Genomic DNA, 15,962 nt, shown 5'->3' with positions numbered 1-15,962 from the left:
GTGGGGAGTCCGCTTCTCCCTTTCCCTCTGCCCTCCTCCCTGCTTGTGCGCTCTCTCTCACTCTCTCTCTCTCTCAAATAAATAAAATAAAATCTTAAAAAAAATAATACTGGTAACTACACTTATACATACATACTTATGTATGTATACATACAAAAATAATACAAGGTAACTACACTTAATCATAGTGAGCACTGAGTAATGTTTAGAATGGTCAAATCAACATGTTGTACACTTGAAACTAATGTAACATTGTATGTCAGTTATACTTCAATTAAAAAAAGAGAAATGCCTTTCTTACTCTGATTTTAAAAAAGGAAAATATTTAACACATAATAGGTGGTTTCTTTCTTTCTTTTTTTTTTTTTTTAAAGATTTTATTTATTTCCTTGACGGACAGAGATCACAAGTAGGCAGAGAGGCAGGAAGAGAGAGGGGGAAGCAGGCTCCCTGCTGAGCAGAGAGCCAGATACGGGGCTCGATCCCAGGACCCTGGGATCATGACCTGAGCCGAAGGCAGCGGCTTTAACCCACTGAGCCACCCAGGTGCCCCAGGTGGTTTCTTTCTTTACAACTACATAAAACTAGAAGGAAACTTTGAGATCACCTAGCCAGCCAATCTATTTTACACTAAATATGTATGTATTTTCCAAAAATGTCCATGCCATTTTATGCCACATGCTCTTTTTATGCTCCTCCATCAGAAGTAGGGCCTATGTTCCCTCCACTTAAATCCAGGTGGACCCATAACTATGGTGCAAGTAGTATTTAACCTCTAAGGTGAGACCATAAAAGGCAATACATATTCCTCTAGCTCCTTCATGAATCTTGGGACCCCTGAGCCAATATGCATGTTATCTAGCTAGTCTTAAACCAGCACACTAGAGAGGTCATCTAGAGAGACGACTGAGAAAGTGAGTGAGAGAGAGAGAGACGGACAAAATGAGAGCGCTGAGGAATCTTTCTAGCCCAGGTGTTAGACTTATCAGTGAGCCTTCAGATTTGTGAGATCCAGTACAATACCCACTAGCACATGTAGCTATTTACATTTCAATTAATTAAAACTAAATAAAATTTAAAAATCTAATTTTCAATCACACAAGTCATATTTCAAGTGCTCAATAGCCTTATGGGGCTAGTTTCTACTGCACTGGACAGGGCAGATGTAGACTGTTTCTATCATTATAGAAAGTTCTAGGGAATAGTGCTGCTTCAGATAACTCCAGGCCTCAGCCTTCAGGTTGCCCTAGAGCTGTGTAGTGCAGAGATGGGTTACTTAACAGGCCCTGCATAAAGCAAATTCATGGGCAAAATCAACGTTGGTTTCAGCCACTGATTTTTGGGATGATTACATAGCCATATTAAGAGGAATTCAAGGAAAATAAAGGTCAGAATATGAAATAATCTGCTGGAGTTTTTGAGACCACAAAATCAGTCAAATGATGGAACTGATCCTATTTTACTTCAATGTCCAATAAGTGTTTATGACTAAATGAATAAGAAAATCCCCAATTCTTGAACCCACAATAATTTTAGCTTCAAATACTCTGCCACTATGCACCAGAAGTATTGTCTCTACCACTCCAGAAAAAGATTTGATGATTCCTGGCTCTGAAGGAAGAAAAGGAACCTAAAAAAATGTTAGCATCACTGAATTAATGGTAGAGAAAACAAGTCCTAGCTTCTTTCCAATGAATTCAGTAAAGTCACCATTTAACAGGTGAAGCTTGCTCAATTTTCCAGTTTTTACACTCAAAATAGTCTTTACTTTTTGAACTATTGTATATTACATATTTTTTAAATTAATTAACTAATATTGTAAAAGATTCTATTTATTTACTTGAGTTAGAGTGCGCACAAGTCGGTGGGGGAGGGGCAGAGGGACAAGCAGACTCCCCACTGAGTGGGGAATGGGATGCAGGGCTCAATCCCAGAACCCTGAGATCATGACCTGAGTTGAAGGCAGACATTTAACCAACTGAGCCACCAAGGTGCTCCTACATATTTTTAAACTTAAAAGCAAAAGAAACAAACTGAAAACCTTTGAGGGTATTCACCAATATTAACCAAAAGCTATCTTTTTAAAATACTCCTTTACCAAGCAAATTATTTTAATAAAATCCGATTTTTTAATTACTTGAACTAATGGAAATCATAGATTTGGAGTCAAAAATAATGTGGGATTTAAGTGAAATTCTACCTGAACATGAAGGTAGCAATTGTTGTGGTACTTTTTTTTTAAATAATAATGAAGCTACACTAAAGCAATGTGGGAAGTGGCACAGCTTCCCCATCAGACCAGAGCACAAAGCTGGACTTCATGTATTGACTACAGAATTTTCTGCCAGCATGAGCCTAAGCAGACTTGCCATAACAAGATTTCCATGTATAAAATTAGAGAATATTTACGATTACTGTAAATTCTTTTTAAGATTATTTGTTTTTTGTTTGTTTTTTGTTTTTAGTAATCTCTACTAAAAACCCCAGTGTGGGACTCAAACTCACAACCCTGAGATCAAGTGTCTCATGGTCTTCCAATGGAATCAGCCAGGCACCCCTTAAATTGCGAACGGCTGTGTTTTAGAGTTCTTATCTTTAAGATGTAGATATTAGAATTATGATAAAACAGTATCAGGAATTTGCCTAAAATTAAGACATAGCTGGGGTGGGCGGTGTAGAGGAACAGAGTTGAAACATAGGTAGGCCTGAGTTAATGACTGCCGGGATTGCCCTTCATTATACTCCTCCCTTCTATTTATGCCTAAAAAATGTCCACGGTGAAAAAAATAAAAACAAACCAACCAACAAACTTGTCTATTTCAATGTTTTGGTTTGATAGCAAAGTCAAGGGTAAAGAGAGTATGAGATGATGGCAAACTACACTCAGAAAAAGGCCAGGCTTCCTAGGATCTCAACTATTAATGAGAAGGACCAAAATATTCCAAATAAATACAAAATGCCTCAAATCTATAAAAATCATTATCACTTATAGTTCATACATACAACTGCTCCACGTGGGAATTACAGCTGACTCATATCTTACACAGAATTCTAATATGTGTGGTTACCAGATTTCTTAGCCAACAGCCAAAAATTAAAAGGGAGGCTAATAAATATAGACAACACACAAAGGCACAAGACTGCTGATGGTCTTACAGGATGAGAAAAAAGAGAACGGCTATATAAGATGTGAAGTTCACCACTAATTAACACAACTTTATGGAGTAATAACCAGTATGGTTAGTGGGAAGGCCACAGGTTTTGGAGTTAAAGATCATGTTCTACAGTCACTTACTAGCTATAGGAACCTAACCAAATTACTTAACCTCACTTTTTTCTCCAGAAAAATAAGAGTGGTAGCTACATCACTAGGCTTATCCAGATGACTGGAAGAGAGATACTGTCAAGAATTTTGAAAGCAGGTTCTCCACAATCTCAGCCAACAATGTGCCTGCAACCTTGTGAAAGACCATGTGCGGAACCACCCATTTCAACTGCTCCTAGGCTCCCAACCCCCAGACACTGCATGAGATAAATGTTTATGGCATTAAGTTGCTACATTTGGGATAACCTGTTGCACAGAACAGACACTATTACTTTATATAAGTGAACGATTATTATTTGACTAGCTAAATTTTTCCCTAAATATAGTAATTGAGCTTCTTTGGTATATAAACTAGATAATACAAGGAAACCCTTTATCCGAATGGAGTGCTCATCACTTTGTAATGGCATATTTATGAAGCTGGATATTATTTTCAGCACCAAACTTCTTAAATCTGACCTTGGGAATATGCAAGAAAACTATGGAGGTAAAAACCCAGACCAGTGTGTCATGATTCAGTACCCTAGAAGCTGACTTAATACTCGGGCCTTATACTGTATGTCTGTACATACACACATACACACACACACACACACACACACACACATACTATATCCGTATATATGCACTCTTTATCTCTTCTACATTTTAATATTAATAAAAAGTATACTTAATCCTACCTGAATGAGGCATTTGCTCACATCACTAGCACAGAGTGCTTTGTTACAACTCAGTGACACAGGGACCCATGTCAGGAACACCAGGATGGCTAGAGTAAGCATAACAACACAGTGTGTCTTCATGTTTCTTCAGGGATGATCAACACCCAGGAAGCTAAACAAACAAACAAGAAGAAAAAAAAAACTTTAATTCAAAGGCAAGGGTTAGGTTAAGAACAAGTACAGAAATGAAAAGCAAAACAAACCAAGACTCATTGTTGTTAAAAAGACTTTTGAGTGATCATTTAAAGGACAATCTCAATGAATGATGAAACATTCAAAACAAACTATAATTTTTGTATGGTAAGGTCTTCTCAGCCAACTCCAAACATATATATATATATATATAAAATATGTATATAAAAACCATCAGGTTACTGAGGCAAATAACTAGTTTTAATACTGCACCACTACTACTCACCTTTAGTTTTAGGCCTATTTTGCAACTTTAAACTCATATTTAAAACTATTAATACTGTATCATAATTTAAAACATTCAACAAATTTTTAAAATGCAAATTATTCTAATGATTATTTATGACTACTTCATTTTATCTCTTAACATAATTAACCAGAATGAAGCAGCTCCAAGAAAGCAGTTGGCAGTCATTCCTTAAATAACCCAGCAAATAACAAAGGGGATAGTAAATTATTAATTGCATTAAGAACTCGAGTAATTTATTAAAATGTGAAAATATTCTTTGAATTCTATACCATAGGTACCATAGATTCTTCAACGTTATTAAGAAGATAGTACACTTTGAAAAAAAGAAGGAAAAAAGACCTGAAAAAATCTGATAGTGGTTAAACAACCAACATGGTTATTAAGCTTTTTAAAAAGATATAACTTCTTGGCATTAAAATAAACCCTCCCCAAGATAGAATCAAGTAAAATAAATGACTACTGATGTTGGATATATAAAAGGTGAGTTTATAGGCCCTTTATGATTACTGTAAACTTTTATTCTAAGAATTATAAAGCACAATAAAGTAAAACAATAAGAAGGTGGGAAGAATAAAGGGCTTGTACCCAGTATGACTCAATTTTGAAAGAGAAAGCCCTGGTGATTGATACTGAGGCCCACAAAGTATTCCCAAAGACCGTTAGTAGCCCAATTCTCTAATTTATTTAACAGCATTGACTAATGTATTTAATACTAAGTCGGATGATTTCTGGTGCATATTCGTGGAGGCCAAAGAAGGTTCTGAAAAGTGATTTTTATCGAGAAGTAGTTTTCATCCTACGCTCACTAAAAATGGGATTTTTTTTTTCATCTTTTACGGTTGTCTTCATACTACTCCCAAAATCTCACTGGAAAAAGTATTCAAGTAAATAATGGCATGTACAAAGCAGGTAACAGAATTATTTAAAGGGCCTCCCTATTTTCTTCTATGGAGTAAGGAACGGTACCGCACCGGAACTGTTTTCCTACGTCGGAACCAGCTTCTCGGGCTCGGGCGACCTGTGTGTGGTCCCCAAGGGGGACGGCACTGACAGCAGCCTTTGTGCCGCTGCACGGAGCCCCTGCTGCCGGTGAGGAGGCAGAGACCAAAGCGGCTCTTCACCCCCAACTCACCGACGCGCCGCGAGCAGCGAGGCAGGGGAGGGGGCCTTAGAGGTGCCGCCGGCCTTCGGGCCCGCGCCCAGCACCCACCGGGCGGCACCCCCACTTTGTCCTGCGCGTAGGCGGGGCCCAGGCCGCGCGGGAGCTGCTCCGCTTCTCCCGGCCCCGACAGCCCACCGCGGCCTCGGCCTCCAGAGGCCGGCGCTCTCGGTCCGGACCCTCCCCGGCCGCAGACCCTGCCCCGCCTGCTCCCGCTCACCGTGCGCCGCGGCGCCGCGAGGCTGCCTGGCCCTCGTTCCCCCGCAGGTCGGCCGAGCCCTGGGCGAGCCGCGGGGCTGGGCGAGGGAGGCAGGCCGCGCCCCCGCGCCGTCCCTCAGCGCAGCGCCCGCGAGCCTCGGGCACCTTAAAGAGACAGGCCCGCCGCCGCCCTCCCCCCAGCTCCCCGGTCCCTCCGCCCGCCCCCGGTTCCCCGCTGCCGCCAGCTCCCGCCAGGAGGCGTCTCTCACTCCCGGGGCGCTCCTGTCAGCGCACGCCCTGGGCCCGCCCCGCCCACCGCCCCGCCCCCAGCCCGGTCCCGGCGCGGCCCGCACGGAGGCCCTGCCCCCAGCTGCTGCCCGGCCCCGCTCACGCACGAAGGCCCCGCCCCGCCCTCCGGTCACGCCCAACAGCGCCGCACTCCCGCCCCCCAGGGACACCCACCCGGGGACCCACGCGCGTCTTGCCTCCGCCCTCTTCCCTGCCCCCATCTCAGGTTTCTTTGTCGCCTACCTGGGGCTGCGGCTTACCTTCCGTGAGGCCCACTCTCTGCGCTTAGCGTGTGTTCTTCCCGGAGCCGAGAATGGGACGTGCATTAGCTCAGCTACTTCCCACGGCAACCCCTACTGACTGTATCTGTCCCGTTATGGGGATTCAAGACCCAGGCACCTAGTGGTGGAGCAGGATTCACGGGTGGAGCCCGTTACCTTTGAACTCATGGTATCTGACGTCGGAGGCAGGATTTATTAAAAGTGCACGTTTCAGACCTACTGAAAAACGATCTGCTAGGGTAGAGCTGGGGCCTCAGTGAGTGCCTGACACTGTGCTTGGTACTGGAAATAGAAGAGAGGAGGTGCCATGGGTGCTGTTCAAGAAGGAGCCCAGTGGTCTTCGGAGAGGATGGACAGACGGCTACACAAATGGCTACAGCGCACCTCCCCAGTCCTCAGAAGGAGAGAGCTCCAGGAGTATGTATGACGCAGCACTCATTTCGGCCTGTGCTTCAGAAAAATGAATTGATTCCACTGGCAGTAAACATGTAGATGAAGGCATTTGAGAAGTATGCTCAGTTCTTTCCCACAACTCTGGGAATTTGCGTTTTAAAAAGATTTCAGGGTTATTAAGTTGCGGCCCATTGGGCTGGATGATCCACAAGGGACTTTCCCCTTGGAAATGGTGACCTAGTGATAAAGTCTTAAACTAGTAGTCTTAAATGCCTTATATTCCCCTTTGTTGCTTGGAAGAAAACAGAAAGAATGGAAAGTGTTGATTGGCTGAGGGGGTGGATTACATTAATGAAATTAGTCCATTTTTGTAGAATAAGTAAATAAATATGCATGTTAAAAATCATCCCTGAGGGGCGCCTGGGTGGCTCAGTGGGTTAAAGCCTCTGCCTTCGGCTCAGGTCGTGATCTCAGGGTTCTGGGATCGAGCCCCACATCGGGCTCTCCGCTCCGCGGGGAGCCTACTTCCTCCTCTCTCTCTGCCTGCCTCTCTGCCTACTTGTGATCTCTGTCTGTCAAATAAATAAATAAAATCGTTTTTAAAAAATCATCCCTGAAAATTATCTTAAATAAATAATTAAGAGTGTACACAAATTTAACTTTAAGGATCTTATTCTTTGGCATTCCTTACTAATTAAATGAATTATGATACTCCAGTGCAATGAACTAAATCAGCTATTAAAACCAAAATTCTCCTATTTTTGGTCTCAGGACCCCTTTACACTCTTGAAAAGTACTGAGGACACCAGAGAAGTACTTTTATGTATATTATGTCTATCAAAACTCTTTATGTTAAAACTGAGAAATTTAATGCGGCACCTGGGTGGCTCAGTCCCTAAAGTCTCCCAGTCTTTGTGTCAGCTCAGGTCATGATCTCAGGGTGGTAAGATCAAGCCCCACATCGGGCTCCACCCTCAACACTGAGTCTGGCTCTTGTGAGATTCTTTCCCTCTCCCTACTCTTCCTCCTCTACCCCTCCCTCCACTCCCATGCATGCCTGCTCTCTCTCTTAAATAAATAAAATCTTTTTTAAAAAGAGAAATTTAAAAATATGTATTCATTGTTTCACTTAAAAAATAATAGACTCTATTGTATTGGAACATGAATGACATTTTATGAAAAATAAGTACATATTCCCCCAAAAAGAAAAATGGCATTATTTTACGTTTGTGATATTCTCTTTAATGTTGAAATTAATAGAAGGCAGCTGGATTTTCATATCTGCTCCTGCATTTATACTGTTGCAATATCGTGTATTATGTAGCCACTAGGAAACTACTCTAAACTTGTGACAGGAGAATGAAAAAGGCAAATAATGTTTTAGAATTTAAATAAAAAGAGTTTGGAACTCATGAACCTCCTGAAAAGGTTTTGGGACTCCTAGAGTCCCCAGATTCCACTTTGAGAACTAGTACTGCAGATGAATATTGTTGGCATGGAAAGATATTCATGATATATCAACATTTTAAAGTAGTATATAGGGGCGCCTGGGTGGTTCATTTGGTTGGGTGACTGCCTTCAGCTCCAGTCATGATCCCAGAGGCCTAGGATCAGCCCCCTGCATCAGGCTTCTTGCTCAGCAGGGAGTCTGCTTCTCCCTCTCACTCCACTTGCTACTAGCCTGCTTGTGCTCTCTCTGTCAAATAAATAAATAAATAAAATCTTTTAAAAAATAGTGTATATATTTTTAGAATGATTACTATTAAAATTGTGTACACAGTTATTTTCACAGTGGGGAAAACTAGTCTGTCTCCCAAGGGACCAGCACTTTAGGGGCTGGGGATTCTGGTTTGGAACCCACAGTCCCATTCTCAACCTCTCTCTACTTGGCTGACTCAGCTAAATTAGCCAATCTGGTTTTACAGATTTGAATTAAAGTGAGCCACAGCCTATCAGCCTCCCACACTGCTCCTTTGGGAAGGAAGATCTACTGAAGTTGGAAGGTCCATTTGAGGAGAAACCTCCTTTCTCCATCATTCTCTTCCCTGCCATCCTTCCTCCTTGCTCTGCTAAGGTTCTACTGCAAAGCTTTCTAAAGAATGAGGAAAGAAAATGGGTTTCTTGGGTGTCTGCGTTAAGCGTTGTTAAGCATCAGACTCTTGATTTCTGCTCTGGTCATGATCTCAGGGGTCTCTCAATAAATAAATAAATAAAATCTTTAAAAATTGTAATAAATAAGTAAGTAAGTATGTAAGTAAAGTCTGTTGTCATTACCTCTGTTATGAATGGTTGTTGAACCACTCAGTAAAAAGAAGAGTATTCCTCTGCTTGGGAGTGGGGAGCAGGGGGTAGGGGTGGGGGTGCTCGGGGGCTGCAGAAGACCTAGCAGACCACTGGGAAAGCTTGGAGAAGATGCTATTTCAGGAGAGACTTGCAAAGGGCTAGCAAGGACTATTGAGATATTTACAAAGCATTCTCAAAAGCCCCCAAAGCTTCCCCAAATTTAGTGTTTACATGTCACTCATTGTTGCTTACCCAATTAGGTCCAAACTCTGTAACTTATTTATTTTAAATATTTATTATTTTCTTTTCATTGCCCTTTTGTCCCCTTCTCATCATGCATGTAATACATGCTAAGCTCGGGAAAATTTTTAAACTATGGAACTTCATAATGAGTGCCTTTTGCCATTTTAACCCCCAGTGATTGCTCCTAGTTTCGTGTATATTTCTTCTTTTTTTAGTCACATACACTAACGTATATTTGCTACAAATGAAATTATGTTAAGAATACTTCACTACAATTTCCTTTTTTCCACTTAGGGTATCTAAAACATCTTTTCACGCCAATATATGCAGATCTTTTTTGATGTCACACAAATCTTCTGCATAAGCTAAGCTGGTCTATTTTCACACTTTGTATTTTTCCAATCTTGTATTTCTGCACATTATTCTTTTTGCTCAGGACAGAATTCTTACTTTTTTCTAGCTGCATAGATCCTATCCACTCTTGGAAGCCTGTTCAAGTATCACTCTATTCAGATATCAAAAATCATCTTCCATGACTCAACACAGTGCCTGGCACATAGCATGTGAATGAATTGATTAGAAGAATGACTTCCCTGGCTAAAGTCCCCAATTGCTTCTGAGCTCCCAAAGCATTTATTAGCACTGACATTTCCCCACTACTGTATTTGTGTTCTGTTTCCTCAACTAATTTTAGAAGCTTCTTTGGGCAGGAATCATATCATCAATGTCTCATTTCTCTGTGTGCAGGGATTCTCTGGCTCTTGGAAGATCCACAAAAACTAGGACCAATGGTCTCACCTGTAGTAGCCAAAATGACAAGAGTAACGAAGATGTGAAAACAATTAGTGAAAAAGATTGCATAGAGTCAAGAGCTTAATGGTTAGTTTAAGAAACGAGGAAAAGCAGGGCATCTAGGTGGCTCAGTAAGTTAAGCAAGTGGCTCTAGGTTTTGGCTCAGGTCCTGCCTGATCTCGTGGGTGGTGAGATTCAGCAGGCCCGTGAAGCAGGGAGTCGGCTTGAGTTTCTCTTCTTCTGCCCTGCCCTCCCACTCCTGCATGTGCCTGCATGTTTTCTGTCTCAAATAAATAGATACATCTTTAAAAAAAGAAAAGGAAGGAAGGAGGGAGGGAAGGAGGGAGGGAGGGAATAGAGAGAGGGAGGGAGGAAAAGAAAGAAAGAAAAAGAAAGGAAGGAAGGAAGGAAGGGAGGGGGGAAGGAAGAAAGGAAGCAAGGAAGGAAAGAAAGAAAGAAAGAAAGAAAGAAAGAAAGAAAGAAAGAAAGAAAGAAAGAAAGAAAAGAGAAAGAGAAAGAAAGAAAAGAGAAAGAGAAAGAAAGAAAGACGGAGGGTGGGAGGGAGGAAGGGAGAGAGGAAGGAAGGAAGGAAGCAAGGAAGGAAGGAAGGGAGGGAGAAAGAAAAGCAGAGATTGGTGGCGCTTGGAATAATCAGAAAGACTTCCTGGAGGCTTATGCTTGGTCTAAAGGGCAGTTCAGACTTGAAGGGGCAGAGAGGGGGACTTGGGGGTGGAGGTGAAGGGAGGTGAGTGAGCAGAGGGGGGATGGCTTGGAGGAGGAGTGTCCTAGCAGCAAACCACCCAGGACAGCCTCAGTCCCTCAGTCCTCAGAGCCATACCACCTTACAAGAGAGGAACGGCAAGTACCCAGGAACTTAATGCTGCCTCTGTGTGTTAAAAGTCATTTAAGATAAAATTTACCATTCTAACCACTTAAAAGTATATAATTTGGTGGCATTTAGTAGTCACAATGTTAAGCAACCATCACCACTATCAAATTCAAGGACATTTCTTTCACCTTAAAAGGAAACCCAATACCCATTAAGCAATCCTGCAACCCCTACCCCACCTTGCCAATCACTAGTCTCTTCTGTCTCTATGGGTTTGTCTCTTCTGGACATTTCAGATAAATGGAGTCAGATAATATGTGGCCTTTTTATCTGGTTTCTTCACTTGGCATTACATTTCCCTTTCTTTTTTAAAAATATATTTATTTGAGAGCGAGCGAGCACACATAAGCAGGGGGAGGGGCAGAAGGAGAGGGGGAAATAGGCTCCCCTCTGAGCAGGGAGCCCATCATGGGGCTTGATTCCAGGACCCCAAGATCATGACCTGAGCAGAAAGCGGATGCTTAACCAACTAAGCCACCCAGGTGTCCAGCATCATGTTTCCCAGCCTCATCCATGTTGTAGCATCTATCAAAACTTCATTCCTTTTTGTGGCTGAGTAATATTTCATTGTATGACATACCACATTTTGTTTATCTAGTCATCAGCTGATGGACAGTTGGGTGGTTTCTACTTTTGGCCATAGTGAACAGTATCGCTATGAGCATTCATGTACAAATTTTTGTTTGAACACTTTTTTTTCCTATTAGAGAGACAGAGTGCACATGCGCTCGAGTTGTGGGGTGGAGAGGAGCAGAGGGAGAGGGAGAGAAAATCTAAGCAGGCTCCAGCACGGAGCCTGGCACAGGGTTCGATCTCATGACACTGAGATCATGACCTGAGCTGGAATCAAGAGTCAGATGCTTAACAGACTGAGCCACCCAGGCGCCCCTGAACACTTGCTTTTAATTCCTTTGTGTATATAACTAGGAGTGGGATGGGTCGTATGGTAACCAAATTGTTAAGAAACTGCACTGCGGCTTTCCATAGCAGCTGTGCCCTTTTACATTCTCACCAGCAATGTAGGAGAGCTCCAATTTCTCCACATCCTTGCCAACATTCATATTTTCCATAATTTTGATTATAGGCCTCCCAGTGGGTGCAAAGTGGTGTCTCATTGTAGTGGCTAATTTTTTTTTCATATGTTTATGGCTTGCTTTTTCCAGGAAGGATTAGAAGAACTTGAGAAAAATACAAATGATGCAGGAAGGGTCAAATCATCACACAGAGAATTTGAAAGGAAGGAAAATTAGGTCAAGAGAATAACACTGGGCACAGAATGGCACAAAAATGACTTGTTGAGATGAAGGTAACAGATTGATTTTAAGCATTCTCACAGCAAATGCAAAGAAAGAAACACAACCCATCGCCACATCCACAGTATTTGTAGGATAAAAATGAACTAGAAGTAATCTTTTCTTAATATTCATGCTTGAGAGAAAGTTCTCCCATGGGTTCCCATGGAAAACTGCCTTGAATGATTCAACAGAAGTATGTATTGGACAAATAAGTCGAGGATCTATTGTGTGCCAAGCACTGGGCTAGGCATTGGCTATTGGCTGTTTTAAAACTTTATCTCCCATTCTTTCCTTATTGTGGTTATGTTTTCCTCTACTATACTGTACATACACAAACTTTAATAGTTCTGTTAACATATTTATTTACTAATTCCATCGCTGCTTTTCTCGTTCAATTCCTATTTTTTTCTGGTTGAGGGTCATAATTTTCTACTTTTTTACATGCCTGATCATTTTTTAAAAAGATTTTATTTATTTATTTGGGTGAGAGAGACAGACATAGCGACAGAGATACCAAAAGAAAGGGAGCACAAGCAGGGAGGAGAGGGAGAAGCAGGCTTCTAGCTAAGCGGGGAGCCTGACATGGGACTTGATCCCAGGACCCCGGGATCATGACCTGAGCCAAAGCCACCAGGCACCCCATATGACTGATCATTTTTCACTTGATACTAGACATTGTAATTTTTCCATTGTTGGTTACTGCATTTTATTGTGTTCTTTTAGTGATGGATTAGGTTCAGTCATGTAATCGAGTTACCTGCAATCTGTTTGATTTTCTTAAAATATATTTTTTAAGATTTTATTTTTAAGCAATCTCTACACCCAACGTGAACCTCAAACAACCCAGAGATCGAGAGTCATATGCTCTCCTACCAAATGAACCAGCCAGGTTCCCCTGATTTGATTTTTTTTTTTTTAAGATTTTATTTATTTATTTGACAGAGAAAGAGCACAAGCAGGGGGAGCAGCAAGCAGAGGAATAGGAAGAAGCAGACTCCCCACGGAGCAGGGGCTTGATCCTAGGACCCTGGGATCATGACTTGAGCCCAAGGCAGATGCTTAACTGACGGATCCACCAGGCTTCCCTGGTTTGATCTTTTTGAAGCTAATTTTTAGGATTGGCCGGAGGGGATTTGGGGCTTATTTGGCTTCACAAAGGCAATGCCCTCCTCAGTACTCTATTTGATGCCCTGGGTATTAGATCTTTCCTCCTTGGCTGATGGGAACACAAACTATGCCCAGCCTCGTGTGAAGTCATAGGATTGTTCTGCTACTTCAACATCAATGGAAGTGAAAATGTGTTAAGAATTGTTTTTAGCAAGTAAGAAGAATAAATTTCTGTGCCTCTGTTGAAAGAAAATTATGTTATAATGTAATTACTCTGCTACAGAGGTGACTAATAGGGAGAAGGCTTTGAACTATAATACAAATGTACTTTTGAATTAAAAAGCATTAACAAGAGGTGCCTGGGTGCCTCAATCGTTAAGCATCTGCCTTCGGCTCAGGTTGTGATCCCAGAGTCCTGGGATTGAGCCCCGCATCAGGCTCTCTGCTCAGTGGGAAGTCTGCTACTCCCTCTTCCACTCCCTGGCTTGTGTTCCCTCTCTCTCTCTCTGTCAAATAAATAAAATCTTAAAAAATAAAATAAAAATAAAGAGCATTAACAAGCTGCCACGAAAAATTATACCGTTTCCCCAAGATCAATAGGGGAAAATATTGGTGTCATCCTGTAGTGTTGTTCTGAATGAATATACAGAGGGGATAACTTGCTTCAGTAATTATTTCTACTCATGATTAGGAGCTTCAAGATTAGGAGAGTTGACTTTATCATAACCTACTGGAAATACGCTGTATATTTGAAAGATTGCATAGGGAGTATAAACAGTCTCTGAGAAAATACTGAAATAATCCTAAGAATTAGAAGAATCATATCCTTAGCATCATATATTTTGTAATATTAGATTATCAGACTGATTGCTAGGCAGTCTTCCTACCAGAGTTCAGAGTTCTATATGTGAACCCTGTCTGATCTTCACAACAATCAAAAAGTCTCATGGTGGAGAATTTTGGAAATTTTGCTACTGTGAATCTTTCTTGTTGGCTGGAACAGTCCTGTGCATAATCCAAAATACTTAGTTTTCCATGTAGAAAAATCTAATGGCTGTGGAATTCTGAATGAAATTAGACTCATAAGCCCATTCTAAAGTCATTAGTCCAGCCTAGAGTTCTGAAGCTTACTTTGTCATCCATTCCATCTACCTGGGATTTTTTTAGTTCCAACTTGTTATAATAGGGCTGGACTGAAACTATGAAGCTAGTTGAGGAGTCTATCTGGGAAGATATTTGCTTCTTGTTCTAAAAGGAGCATTTCTCTGTAAGAGAAAGCAGGCACAAGAATTTATGTATTATTTTTTTAGCACAAGAATTTATCTCAGTACTAAGAGGGTTCACTGAACATCTTTTTTTTTTTTTCTTTTTTTGGATAAAAAATTTTTCAAAATACCTAAGTGTCTAAGAGGAAACTGGTTAAATAGATTATGGAATGTCCATATGATGAACGTTTAATGAAATGGTAAATCATTCACTATTAAAAACATTATGATGTGAGATATATATATAGATCATTTGATATATGTATCACATGGTACCTTTGTCAAAAGTATGTCACTTTATTTAATTTTTTTTAGAATTTATTTAATTTTTTTAAAAAAAGATTTATTTGACAGAGCACAACAGGGGGAGCACCAGGGAGAGAGGGAGAAGCAGGTTCCCCATTGAGCAGAGAGCCCAATGTGGGGCTCAATCCTAGGACCCTGGGATCATGACCTGAGCTAAAGGCAGACGCTTAACCAACTGAGGCCACCCAAGGTGCCCCAAAAGCCTGTCACTTTAAAGAACTGACAGTGTTTGTTGCCAACAACGTTTGACCTTTCAAGTAAAGGTTAGAATTTTGGAAAACTTGTAGTTGTCACTTACAGCTTCACAGCTTCCCAATACTTAAAAGACATTTTTGATGAAATCAGTGATGATATCAACAAGTATGAATTTTTGGTATTATAAAATGAGCCCTGTCAACATTTGGAAGACACACATAACACCGTGACCCAATGTTTTCTAAAGGATTAATACATGATGTTAAAAATCATTGACTGTTAAAAGAGCCAAAGTGCAAGATAAATAAATTTAATGTAACAGAGTTAGTTAGCAAAAGTTGATTATATAGTTTCAGATTCCACAATGTGACTAACTTTTAGAAACTATTTGTTGGGCACCTGGGTGGCTCAGTCTGGTAGGGGTCTGACTTCAGTTCAGGTCATGATCTCAGTGTCCTGGGATAGTGTGCCACATTGGGCTCCCTGCTCAGCATGGAGTCTGTCCCTCTGCCCCTCTCTCTGCTTAAACTCTTTCTCTCATAAATGAATAAAATCTTTAACAAAAAGAAACTATTTGCTGCGTTTTGATGTGGAATCAAAGAACAATGCCCACATTTGTTTGAAAATCTATTAAATATTTAAAATATTGGGGCGCCTGGGTGCCTCAGTGGGTTAAAGGCTCTGCCTTCGGCTCAGGTCATGATCCCAGGGTTCTGGGATCGAGCCTCGCATTGGGCTCCCTGCTCCGTGGAGAGCCTGCTTTCTCCTCTCTCTCTGCC

The 15,962-nt window shown here is 41.3% G+C and overlaps 1 protein-coding gene across 2 annotated transcripts in view; it reads right to left on the bottom strand.

The window, feature by feature from the left end:
* TWSG1 (twisted gastrulation BMP signaling modulator 1) overlaps positions 1-6,535 on the bottom strand; it is a 67,549-nt gene extending 61,014 nt beyond the window's left edge. The window contains exons 1-2 of one of the 2 annotated variants that reach the window (XM_080821319.1): positions 6,395-6,535; positions 4,006-4,159 (exon numbers count right to left, since the gene is read on the bottom strand). In XM_080821319.1, the coding sequence (XP_080677445.1) occupies positions 4,006-4,128 (123 nt within the window). In that variant the 5' untranslated portion in view covers positions 4,129-4,159; positions 6,395-6,535. Of the gene's footprint in view, positions 1-4,005; positions 4,160-5,868; positions 6,060-6,394 lie in introns of those variants that run through there. The other variant, XM_080821318.1, reaches the window with a different exon arrangement.
* Positions 6,536-15,962: the final 9,427 nt, after the last annotated feature.

Source organism: Martes martes, assembly GCF_963455335.1.
Source record: "Martes martes genome assembly, chromosome: 13".
NCBI classification, from domain to species: Eukaryota; Metazoa; Chordata; class Mammalia; order Carnivora; family Mustelidae; genus Martes; species Martes martes.
The sequence above is the reverse complement of the archived record's forward strand: the minus strand, read 5'-3'. Positions and strand labels throughout refer to the sequence as shown.